Source organism: Nipponia nippon, unplaced genomic scaffold (genome assembly GCF_047370975.1).
Source record: "Nipponia nippon isolate SJK-2023a ecotype South Korea unplaced genomic scaffold, ASM4737097v1 scaffold_4, whole genome shotgun sequence".
Classification (NCBI taxonomy): Eukaryota; Metazoa; Chordata; class Aves; order Pelecaniformes; family Threskiornithidae; genus Nipponia; species Nipponia nippon.
Window position 1 is genome coordinate 85,652,659 of NW_028262358.1, and position 13,102 is coordinate 85,665,760.

At 38.6% G+C, this 13,102-nt stretch overlaps 1 protein-coding gene across 2 annotated transcripts in view; it reads left to right on the forward strand.

Annotated features, from left to right (window-relative positions):
• MDN1 (midasin AAA ATPase 1) overlaps positions 1-12,479 on the forward strand; it is a 107,517-nt gene extending 95,038 nt beyond the window's left edge. For both annotated transcript variants that reach the window (XM_087774267.1, XM_087774268.1), the window contains exons 93-102: positions 633-806; positions 2,322-2,479; positions 4,335-4,424; positions 5,357-5,472; positions 6,103-6,277; positions 6,909-6,982; positions 7,084-7,198; positions 8,167-8,230; positions 9,970-10,112; positions 11,481-12,479. In XM_087774267.1, the coding sequence (XP_087630393.1) occupies positions 633-806; positions 2,322-2,479; positions 4,335-4,424; positions 5,357-5,472; positions 6,103-6,277; positions 6,909-6,982; positions 7,084-7,198; positions 8,167-8,230; positions 9,970-10,112; positions 11,481-11,669 (1,298 nt within the window). In that variant the 3' untranslated portion in view covers positions 11,670-12,479. The remainder of the gene's footprint in view (positions 1-632; positions 807-2,321; positions 2,480-4,334; positions 4,425-5,356; positions 5,473-6,102; positions 6,278-6,908; positions 6,983-7,083; positions 7,199-8,166; positions 8,231-9,969; positions 10,113-11,480) is intronic.
• The last annotated feature ends 623 nt before the right edge of the window (positions 12,480-13,102 follow it).

The following is a 13,102-nucleotide window of genomic DNA, read 5'->3' on the forward strand; positions in this document are numbered from 1 at the left end:
CTGGATGTAAAGAGTCGTCATTGCAGAATGAAATCCTGAAGTGCTCCTATTTACTGTGGTTTTTCACAGTATTTTTTTTTTTTTAGTTATGTTTAACAATTCTTGCTTTGGTTTAAGATGTAGCACCATTTCACTACAATAAATGCTACTCTTTGGCAATCAGGTTCAAACTGATAACATCTTTGAAAATACTGAATTGACTCATAAAAATGGATTTTAGTTTAATAAACATATTTAAAATCTATTCGCTCCAAAACTTGCTTCAATTATTTTGAAGCCCAGACTGCTACCACACATGCAAAATAGTTAGGATAACACAGCAGGTTCTTTTATTTTGTATCAAACAAATGGATGTCTCTTTAAAGATATTCCTCTAATCTAAATTAAATAAATTGCTTTCTATTAAAGTAACTAGTCTATTTCATTCATCGGGTTTTCAGGGCAACAGCTCGTTGATACAACGTGGCACAGCACAGTGAAAGACAAAACTGAGGTTTGAGACAATAGCTCAGATCTCTTCTGAAGTTCACTAAAACTGATAATGCAGTGGCCTCAGAATGCAGCATTTTTTTTGTAACTTCACTACTTTTCCTTCCTCTTTCCCCTTAATAAGTATTGTTGCCTTTATACAGATGTAGCTAGCAAGGAGCAAGAGAAACCTATTATGCCTCTTGAAGAAAAGGAAGAGGGAGATTCTGAAGATGCAGCTATGGAAACAGAAATGCAGAACAATGAGGATCTCACAGCAGTAGACACAGAGGAGCTGAAGCCAGAGAAAAAGAAGTCTACTGCCACTGAAACTCCTGGTACATTAACTTAAAAAAACATTCTAAACATACACTGATGTGCATCTTCAAATGTATATGTAGGTATTGATATTTGCATGTAATGGATGTGTATATATTTTATAAGACTAAAACATCTGCTCTTAATTGACTTTTCTGCAGCCGTATTCTTACTCCTGCCTAGTAACCAGCATTAGCCTTTGCTAAATTGGTTGAGTGACAGAGGGGTTTGCTGCTTGCTTTCAAGTTAATGGTCTCTAATCTTAATCCACTTCTTTGAAGAAGTAAAAAGCAAACACTTCCCCGCTGTTAGATACAATGCCAATTCACTTAATTAATTGGGATATAACAATGTACTCTAGTGTCACCAGCATCAGCACCATGTAACTCAACTTTCTTTTTGTGTGTGTAACTTCTGACAAAACATCAAGAAGTTGAGGAGCTGGTCTGAACAACATCCGGTGAGGTAGCACCGGTGTCACTGTCTCGCTGCTTTCTCCCTTAAGTGGGAATGAAAGACAACAAAACTGAGCTGCCTAACAGAAAATGGCTATCAGACGCAAATCGTTGGTAGATGAGAAGACGACAGGTCTGACTTGTCAGCCACACATCCCACACAAACAAAATAAGCCAGATATAAATAAATATCTCTTGCCAATTGCAAGTATTTAATTTTGATGAATCGAAGTAAATGACACTGTAGCTTGGAATTTTGAATGGTTTTCTTATCAAACAACACAAAAGCTGGCTAGAGAGGCGAGACAAGAGTTTTACCAGCCTGAATTCACCTTCTTGCCTCCCGCTCCCTTCAGGTTTAATCCCTTCACTTAAATCTCTTGCTAGACTCATTAGCTTTATGGTACAGGCATGCGTGTAATCAGTCAATTTGTTTTTCCACGTGGTTTTCTAACGGTATGTTCTGAAAAACTAGGATCTTTGAAGCATCTCCTACAATGTCATACTTTTTTTTTTCTTAGAATAATTCTTAAAAAATGAGTTGTTAAACAGTGTAGTATAGTAGAAACACTAATAAAAGAAAATCTTTAGTCCATTCCTTTATTTGTAAATTGATTTCTGATTTATAGGAAACTGTTCCGTTACAAAACTAGAGAGTAAAAGATGAGATAAGAAAAGATTGCCATTATTTTTTTAATGATGATTTTCTGAATGTTCTCAAATTGCTTTATACCTTCTGTCACTCTGTCAGAGAGGCTATGAAGCTCAAAAATGTACTTCACCAATGGAATTTTCAGGTATTAAAGATCTGTTTACTAATATTTTGTTCATTTTGCAAGAAGGTTATAAGACAGAAAAACAATTTGCATAAGGAAATGCATATTTATCTGTTCCAGGGAGTTGCAAGGTGTATTTATCCTATTCCTAGAACTGATTGTCTTAAAATTCATGCACTTCTCTTAAGAAAAAAAACGTCTGGGTTGTCTCACGTGCTTTGTAGTACACTTTGTAAAAGAGTCGAGATACAGTTCTTGTATTATGTGTGATCCACAAAGTTAGTAATTAGTTTTGTGATTGCAGGACCAGCTGAAGCGGAGCCAGAGATCCAGACTTTTGACTCTGAAGATGTCAATGACTCCACAACAGAAAAGCTACCGAAGGCGACTGAAGAGAAGCCAGAGAGAAGCAAGGACTCTACCATACATACAGCCCATCAGTTTTTGATGGACGCTCCCCAGGTATGATACCCAATGTCTCTTCTTACAGCTACAGTAGTAGAAACAGTCTGTTTTATTTGACCTGTCTCAGTGAAACTCTGTGAATGCGAAAGTTTAGAATTACTTTCATTCAGACAACTCATAGCTTGCTGTTCCTTAATAGCAGAGTGAAAAGTTAACACACAACGCACTGTTGTATATGCACCTGAATGATGACTTCAAAATGACAAGTTCTCTTCATCATTATATGGGAAGGTCCCCTCCTCACTCTTCTTAAAAAAGCTTTTGTTTTTCTAACTGTCAAGAACTTTTTCTCAGATTAATCTGCTGATCAAATGCTTGGGTAGAGTGGAAAGCGATGGGCAATGGTGTGTGGCCTGAAAATTAAAAAAGGGTTCAGAGTGAAGACAGCGCTAGGCATCAATGACTTTAAAACACCATTGTGGACAAAGAATTCACCTCAGCTAATTCATCGCAATATATTACTGCCTCAAAAAAGCTGATTGCAAGTATTATAGAACCTTTGTGAGCTCTTCAGGAATGTCTGAATTCAAAAAATATTATCATAGCCTAGAAAATCCTAGAACTTCATGTAACACTCGTAGTTTCCCAGTGCAAACTGTTAGCTGTGAAAAACCACATTTTATCATAAAGAGCTATGGCATAGAAGCAGTTGATGGTGGATAACCAGTTGATAAAGTAAGAATATTTTCAGTAGTATTGACCTTTCAGAAGTATTGACCTTTCATGCTTATAATATTGTGTCCTGAGTACATACTTGGAGAGCGGTATTTTACTGTTTCTACACACAACATGGAAAGGATTGTGTGCCAGCTATACCTGCTATTTCTGTCTTAATGCCAGATGTTGCACCTCTTTGGAAAAAGGCTGCTGAATGCAAGAGTGCTCTGTTGTCAGAATAGTTAGGTGCCTTCTGTTGGTTGGGTTTTTGGGGTGGGTTTTTTTTTTTTTTCCAATTGACGTGCAAAACCTGAAACAGGAGGGGGAGCTCTTGCAGCACCAGTTAAAGCAGAAGGGAGAAACGATGCTGCGGGGAAAGAGCAAGTTCTCACTTTTCAGCAAAAGGAAAAGAAGCCCCCTCCATGTACGTTCTTCCTCCCTTCCTTAAACCTGCAGAAGGTGACCAGAGGGACTGCTGCTCATTCTTGAGGAATGAGGAGTTATTGGTACCGTTCAGTTTGCATTCATAGGCTTATTTTCCTTAATCCATAAACCTGCAGGTTATGCAGACCATGTACTACTGTTTGGCTAAACTATGGTTTTACAAATCAGGAACAGAAGTTGTCACTGAAAGCACAGTAAAGGTAAAAGAAGTGTAATAAAGCTTGGGTGTCCTTTAACAGAATGGTTTATCAAATAGTATTTGCTGGCAGGTGAAGAGGAAGATGCCATTCAATTCTTTAAGGGGTCTGAATGAAGCTTTTAAAAAAACTATAATTAAGAGAAGCATATTGTATTTTGGAAGATACTAGATAGGTAGTATTGAATAGTTTGATTTCCATTACACTGTCATTAAATCTGGTGTTTGTCAAGATCATTTCATTGAATTATCTTGAAGTTCTGTATTTAGTTATTTTCAGTGTCTGTATCGTAGATGTTGCTAGCTTTGTTTCTATGTTGATTGTGTCACAGATGCAGGTATTTGTGGGGAAGTATTTACCCCTCCTGTACGTGGAAGCTATTAAAAAAAAAAAGGAGGTTTAGAATCTTCATTTAAGTTTTTTCAGGTATTTTTGTGTCTAAAAGAATAAGAACAATGCATTTTTTTCCTTTTTTATAGTCTGATATAGTTTGGGGATCACCAGATGTGTGAACTTATTTTTCTCTCTCATAAATGTCATAACTACACTTCTAGCACATCGTTAGAGATCCTGAAGAGCTGAGAAAAGAACTTGAAAGGCAATTGGAAGCTTGGCAGACACAGCAGTCTGGAACTCCAGATGAGGTTCGTGACCTTGTTTTAGTATAAAACTGTCATAAGAATCCTTCATTGCATTATTTCATTTTGTTTTACTGCTGAAGCATTGAGGAAGCCAAGCAGGCTGGATTCTAAATATTCAAACCAGCATGACTTAGATGCTATTTTTGTTGTTATGTTTAACTTATTCTGGAAAAAAAATTACATCATTATTCTTAAAGCAGGATGATGTTTCGGATCGTGTTCTGAATGTTCTGTGTGCTATTTGCAGAAAGTTACTCTGCTGATAATGGTTTCTAAAACTTGCATAGTTAGAAACATTTTTCTCAGTCTTGCCAAGCTCCTTCCATTTTGAGCTGTCACCTGCAGTTAAGTGCTGGACACCGCTTTCACAAAATTATGACGGACAGAAGCTGTCTTTCAGTTGCAGTGGTGGAGTTTGACCTGATCAACAGCAGAACCAGAATACGACACTCGCTCTGACTGTCCTAGTCATGAATTGTAAACCATATTTGGAAGTAATTCCTGAATGAAATTGCTAGTGTAGAGGCTTAACAATTTTGCTGAATTTTAATTGATGTAAGTAATACTATTTTTGATGGCCAATAGAGAACCTAGCAGACTTTATGGCTTGCCTTGCTGTAATACCAACTATCAGATGCTGGCCGTTACAAGATTTTCCTATATCAACAGCAACGCCAAAGTTGCTTTGTGTACTCCTAGAGGAATGGTCATTGCACATTGCAGCTTTGTAGCAGCAAGGAGCATGCTACGTTGAATGCAAACTGTCATCTTTATAGAGTGCTCACAAGACACCCTCACAGTTCCAGCTGGTAGTTACCTACTGCCTCCCCCTCGGTACACTAAGGCTTGTTTTCTTTTTTCAGGCAGTGTTTCCCAACTTTTTGGTTTTTTTCATAATTCACTTTTATTTCTTTCTGTGCTGTGTGATGTTTTAGGAGAAGGAAGCAGCACAGTTGTGGCAGAGGTATTTAGTACTGACAGCTCCTCTATCACAGCAGCTTTGTGAACAGCTACGACTCATATTGGAACCCACTCAGGCAGCCAAATTGAAGTAAGTTGGGTCTTTCTGAGGCTTCTAATTTATTTAAACTCCTGGTTTTGGAGAGCTTTAACCTCTGTACAACTGCAGCTAGATGTTGTTCTTGCTTCATAACAATTATTCGTGTTTGCAAATGCATTCATTTTACCTTTTTATGGGAACACTAGGTTATTTTATGAAATGCAAAAGTGACGTAGTAGTAGGAACCCATCCCGAGGACACTGCCTCCTATTTTTTCTTCTGTGCAACAGGTGATCAAACCAACTTAAACCCATGAAGTGCTGTTGAGTCAAAGATTATGTTAAATATCAAAATGTTCTATGTTGGTTTTAACATTAAGTGATTTTTTTTTTTAAGAGATCTAGACTTGTTTCAAACTGGAGTCTAAATTCAAGGTCTTCCTTCCATTTTAGGCACCTAGATTTAAGAACTTCTTTTAAAACCACTGAATCTCCATGTTGCATTAAAAATGTGAGATTTTTTTGATCTATACCTAAATATGAATATTAGAGCTACTAATTTTGGTTTTATTATATTTTACAAAATTTTGTTATTTCGCTGCATATGCTGCATAGGCCAGAATTTCCAGAGTAAGATATTTGCTGATAATCCCTGTCACTACATCTTTTTCTTAACTTTCAGAGGAGACTACAGAACAGGAAAGAGACTGAACATGCGCAAAGTGATTCCATATATTGCCAGTCAGTTCCGAAAAGATAAGATCTGGTTGCGAAGGACCAAGCCCAGTAAACGACAGTACCAGATTTGCTTGGCTATTGATGATTCCTCTAGTATGATAGACAATCACTCTAAACAGGTAAAATAAACACCTTGGAACAAGTATGAAGAAACTACCCCTTGTTGATGAGTGTGTCAGCTGCTGACCTGTTTCAGACAGAACTGGTGGCCATTGGGAAATTGGACTCTGGTGATTCTAGAACAGTTATTTTTCTGGTCCATGCACTTGAACTCTTGTCACTTCATGGCCAAGAGATTTGTTACTAAAAAATCAATGGAAGTTAGCTGAAAGGAGGAGTTGTTAAATTTTCTAGAGGTGTACATATCCACTGGAAAATTATTTTTGTAGCCTATAAAGGCCAAAATTTGCTTAGCTATGCAGTTCATTGGAGGATTAAATATTAGTTCATCATAGCTCACTTGTAGGGTTTTTATTTATTAAATATGTGTGTTTCCTTCTAAATAATTATTTCAGTGTTTATTTCATTAGCCTGCCTAAAGTGGAATCTCTAAATCAACCAGCTGAAGTCCTCAAGTAGAACCAGTGTATCTTTATTGCCCAGCTATAACAGGAAAAAAGATAGGGAGTCTTGTCATTTATTTTAGTAGATGATGAAAAATAATTTCAGTAACATTTTTCATATTTAATGCTGAGCTGTGAGTAAAACTTGGAATATTCTGTTTTTCCTGTAACTTTTTTCTTTCAATAGCTTGCATATGAATCCCTGGCAGTTATTGGAAATGCACTGACTCTCCTAGAAGTGGGACAAATTGCTGTGTGTAGGTGAGTTTATTTGAAATCTTGACTTTTTTCCAAGACATCAGAGCAGAATGTAAGCACTGGTTTCACACTGTAATTTGTTCTTCGTTCTTCTTCTCTTAAAGCTTTGGAGAGACCGTTCAGCTGCTGCACCCATTCCATGAACAGTTCAGTGACCAGTCAGGGACACGGATATTGCGTCTTTGCAAATTTCAGCAGAAGAAAACAAAAATAGCCCAGGTACACAAGAATGCCCCTAGGGTAACAGGTTTGCAAATCTCTTCCAGACAAGACAGCAGCAGCTTCATGGTTTCATGATCACTTTGTAATGTTTACTGGTTGATTGTATTAGCTGGTTAGATAAAAAAAGAGACAGAATGGTCACAATTTTTTAATAGTAAGAGTGTTTTCTCACTTTTAGTTCTGATGTATGCCACTTTTAAGCATTCATCTTTCTCTTTTTGTACCGGGTCTTAAACAGTATTTTGGGTATAAGCTATTGGGTACCCCAGTGCCAAATCACATCAAAGTTTGTGGGAGTTTAGGAGGTTTTCATGCCATGGATTCCACTGTAGTAGCAGGAGGAAGAGCTTTGTATGTTTCGTCAGGCTCTAAGTTTGTCAGACTTGACTGATTCCTGAAGAAAATAACTTTCTGTAGTGCTACTTCCTGGACAGCTGCAAAGTCGTCGTCTTTGGAAGGTTTTTGCAGTCTCACCTTTCCAGACTTGAATATCTTCTGTTAATATTAAAAGAAAAAGGAGGAGACCCAAATAGCCCAATGGTAATCTTATAAACGCCAAAACTGGGAGGACTCGACAGCTGATGTCTTTAATTTTAATGGGGAAAATGTAACTAGATACTTCTGTTGCAAGTTGAAGCCAAAGAAGTTCAACCTAGAAATAGGAAGTATATTTTTAATGGTGCCATTAATCACTTAAACAATTTACGGAGGTTTTGATGGCTTTGTTAGCATTGGAAATTCTTTAAATCCAGATTAAATCTAGAAGATTCTCTAGTTCAAAAATACTTACTAAATTTGAAGCAGGAGTTAATAGAGGAAAATGCCAAAGACTGTATCTGTGTAGGTGGTCAGACTAAACTATCTTGGCCTTTAAAATACAGAAATATGTTCTTTAAAAATGTAATCATTATTGTTTATTATTTTATGATGAGATAATTTAATCTTCTTATTTGTTTCCTCTGCAGTTTCTAGAATCATCAGCAAATATGTTTGCTGCAGCACAGCAGTTGTCTCAAAATATTAATCCGGGTGAGCTTTTTCTTTTTGTTACTATGCTTGTTGCCGTGGCAGCAGAATGCTCACTACAGTCGCAAAGCACTATCCTGCCAGGAAGACTCCTAGTGCCGAGACATCAGTTGCATTAGGGCTTTGGGTTTTGCTTTGTCAAAAGGAACGTTTGGTTGAAATTTGGCTGAAAACCTAAAAGACGCCTACTTCGTATTTGTCAGTAACTCACTGAAATTTTGTTTAAGGCTTTTTTAAAAAGGCACGCCTTAACCTGCCTCCCTTTACGTCATGTTTCCAGATCGTGTTTAAGTCCTAGACGCTGCCTGCTTTAGAGCACTGTCCAGCTTCCTAGTGACCTTGACTCCCTAAGCACTTCTGCTCTTGCCTGAGAGCTTGATTTCTGTAGGTATCCAGAAGCACACTGTTCTGAGGGGGATAACTGTTTGCCTCCTACCTGCCTTTCGCTGTGGTGCAAGTTTAGGTCATGAGCTGCTTGAATTTCCCAGAAAAGCTGCAAGGCTTGTTACCTCACGGCTGACCCACAGTTAGCCTAAAAGGCTGCTTTGTGCTAGTTAAAAGCTTGTCATGGTGGCACCCATATTTTAGTTGTTAAAGTACTCCAAGAAACGGACAATCTGGGATTTATAATCCGCAGCTGCTTTGCCACAGGGTGGCCAGGCTGTCAGAATATTCTGAAGGGGAGCAGCATCCAGTCCTGTTAAGCTAGGCTGGGATGCAGCAGCAATCCGGCAGAGATCAGCAAGAGAAAAGGCAGTAGGAAACATCGCCTCTTTTTGTAAAAAGAGCAAGCCCAGTCGCATTTGGGGCCTGTCTGCAGAAAAGGAGGAAGTGTTCTTCATCCCTCCCTAGCTGTTATGCTGCAGGGAGGACAAGAGAGAGGTGCTTGCATTCCTGACTGTAATTACTGTTATTTCCCCGGTAATTAAAAGATGATATATACATAACTTAGAATGTCCCTTTAGAGGGATATATGTCTGACTGGGGGGGCAACATGGCCCAAGTAACACGTCTCCAGAAAGCGGCTGGTGCCAAGGAACCCAGCATCTGTGCTGTGTATGTTTCACGAGGTTTACTTCAGACTAGCTCGCCTGGTCCCACGGGCTTAATGCCCTGTAGTTGTTGGACTGCCTTGACTGCGCCTCTGGAGCCTGTCTTCCGGTTTAGTTTCTTCCAAAAATAATCCCGAGATTGCTCTCTGATGGAAGCCAAGCCCATTGAAGTGGGGACAAGAGGGAAACATCTTTCAAAAGCACAGTCTTAGTCCAAAGTGAAATGCTAATACAGATGCACCCAGAGGTACCTGCTTCTGGAGGAACAGATTTGGACTCTCCTTTTCATTGCAGCAGCTGCTGCTCTACTGTAGTACTGTTCTAGGGGCTGGACTCTTACAAGTCAGCCAATATTTAACTCCTGGGCACTTACCAGGCATGAAAGACCATGACTCAATTCATCAGGTATTTTCCATGCCTTTCATCCTTGATTGTGGTACTGATGGACTGGGTTTTTCCCCAGTTATTCTCAATGGTATCTCTCAGTGGGAAAAACTGTCTTTCTTGACCCGCTCGTAACTACAGCTTAACGTTAAGTCACAGAATTCTATTTGATAAAGACTTAATTTCCTTAGGAACACTCCGAGGCGTTTTCCATTATACCCACAGGACTGACAACAAAATAGTGTGTTTGCCTTTTAAATGGATTACTCTTAACTTACTGGAATTTAACATGTTCTTTGTGCTCAGAAACAGCGCAGCTGCTTTTGATTGTATCTGATGGAAGAGGCCTTTTCTTGGAAGGCAAGGAACGAGTGACAGCAGCAGTTCAGGCAGCTCAGAATGCCAATATCTTTGTTATTTTCGTAGTCTTGGACAATCCTAATTCCCGGGTAAGTCAGCGAACAAGGGAGAAGTATTCAAGTGCAGTGAACGAGAAACATACAAATCTTTTTCTCGTCTTTTTTTAGTGCTTTACAGCTATCTTATCTTGTGCAGAGGTGAAAGGTATTTAGCCCAGTTTTAGTTTTTCACAACATCTGTCAGATCTTCTATGATTTCTCCCTACTGTGATGCTTATCCTCTTTTTCTCTTTAAAAAAAAAAAAAATTGGCTTCCATGCCACAGAAAGTTTAAGTAAGAGCTCCTGTCTTCCAATGTAATGGTTGCAGATTTTGACCACCAGAGAAGTAGCTGGCAGGCTGACAAATTCAAAGTTTGAGAAATGCTTTGTTCGTCTCAATTTTGATTCAAATTGAGCATTTCCAACAGCAGTCTCCATTTGATATGGCAGCTGGACCCAACATGAGATTAAACATTAGACAGGAAGTTGTATATGAGAGTGAGTTAGTGCTTGAATTGGGAAAGCTGGGTACTGTATTTGGTCGCTGTGAAAGAAAACTGTTACGATTTCCTTGGCTGGGAAGCTGAAACATCCGGGAGCTTTTCAGAGAGACTCTGTAGTGCAGTAAGTGAGCAAACTTAAGCCCTGCTTTGAATTAGGTGAAGACTCTAATGCTGTAGTTCATGTTTTCTTCCTATATCTTTATTTTTCCATACAAAAGTCATCTTCTATATTTATTGTTGGAAAATTTAACAATTCTCTTGCTGACAAACTATTACAAGGTTCTGATGAAACCTAGCTATAATGTCAAGTGAAAATTCGGGGCAGTGAAATGTGTTTTTTATAACCTTTATTGATTTTTCTGAGCTGCTACACTGAGTAACTAAGAAGTTACTTTACAAGAAGCACAACTGGAGTTTAATCTGCTTTTTGTCTTCATAGTACTTGTTGAAATGTTGCATAAAATAATTTGCTAAAGAATCGTGTTGTATTAGATCACTGCACAAATGCAAGTTGAACTCTTAGCCTTAAAGAGCTTACAGATAACAGTGTGCCAGAAAGGCATCAAATGTATGAATAAAACTAAAGTGATAACAGTAAACTCAAATCATAAAATACTAAGACAGGATTTATGTATAGAACTTGGTATCGCAGAAGCTTAAGCTTAGTCTCTTCTAGCCTATAATTTGTCGATTAGAGCACTTTTATCTAAAAGGGAGACAGCATTTAACTGCTTTGTGTTCAGCTTTTTATTTGATTTACCACTGAACACTTACGGCTTTGAATCTTAAAACTCTCTGTTAACTTTTAATTTAACAGAGGAGGAATTATAAGTATTTGAAAAATAGGATAAAAAATATTAAAGGCCTGTAAAAGATGCATGTGGTTTAGTAGTCCTATCAATTCTTTTTGACAGGATTCCATTTTGGACATTAAAGTACCTATATTCAAAAGACCTGGAGAATTGCCTGAAATCAGATCTTACATGGAAGAATTCCCGTTCCCATTCTACATGATCCTTAGGGATGTGAACGCGCTTCCGGAAACGCTCAGTGATGCGCTGAGACAGTGGTTTGAACTGGTGACTGCCTCAGACACTTTGTAGACTTTGTAGACAAGGTCAATACCCGATTGCTGCTAAACCTCTGAAATACGGGAAACGGCGTTTCGTCGGAGAGCTGGTGAGGTCTCTTTCTAAGTGGGATTAATGTGCAGGAGCTGCCCTCTGGCAGTCAGACTGCCTAGGAACAAAATGGTTTAGGTGCATTCTTCCACATTTGTCAGAGGAGAATTATGCAATGGCGAGACTGTCATCGTCTTCCATTGCCTATTGCCACAAGTAACATAAAACTTTCTTCAACTTCTCTTGTAATAACTTATTACTTTAAAAAAAAAAAAAAAAAAAGTATTGCAATAAGAAAAATCGCTCTTGCTTCTGGGAAGTCATTTCTGCATTAGAACAACTTCAGGTGTCTTGCAAAAAAGCATTCTTAACTTCACCCGTGTGGCTGGTGCCTCTTTGGGAAGGAGTTGGGGGAGCAGGAGAAGCAGATGGTTTTGAACAACCAAAAAAATAAGTACTTGAATACTTGAAACTATTCTGCAATTAAACACATCCTGTTTAATTATTGCTGATTTTTTTTGTCCGACAATGTCAACGGGGAGTTTTATGAATAACGCCATAGGATCATCCCTGTATTACCAGTTTACACTGTGAAGTTTGCCCCTCTATCCAAGGCAGACATTGAGGACCTTTCGTTAATCCGATGTCTTAGAGCATGGACATGATTTTTCATTGCAAAAGCTATGCATCTTACATTGTCTGTACTAATAAAAAGAGGTACCACTGTTTGTAATTATGATGTCCGTTCTTTCAGTTGATCAAAGCTTGAATAAATTAACCGAATTTGCCACATGGAAAGGCCGGGCATTCTCTAGCAGTGCACAAATATGAATTTGCATATGAAAACGTATTGTGGTTTACGTAACTTCAACACCTATCCTCCTTTTATGGGGATATGCCAGCCCCGAGTTTGGATTAGGGGTTCACTCTTTTGAGTTCTCTCAATGAAAATCTGAAGGAAATTTTGTTTAAATGCCCCTGGTCTAAACTCTCTTTGAAGATTTTTCTTTGCGTACAGAAACTGAAGGTGTCTCATCCTAAGCGTGGTGCAGGAGTTGATCAGAAAACGGCTGGAAACGTGGGTGTATTCCCAAAGATGTGATCGTTCTCCTTGGCTTCTAGATCAAAAAACCTTACCTGAAGGATTGCTGTGGCTGTTCTGAGGTGCAGCAGTGGTGAGACCCGGAGGTGTGCAATGGCCCAGCAAGGCAGTTTCTCCTATTTGTGTAGCTCTGCCACAGCTCATTCATGATAAGCAAATTTCGGAACTGAAAACTTAACAGAGGAACTCTCTCCCATCAGAATTTAAATGTCAGGTAGTAGATAGTATCCTTCCAGGGTTCTCTAGATCTCTCATCCGTGTATACAAATGCTTACATGCTTTGGGAAATTTAGCTGTGAAAGCAGGTGGGTTT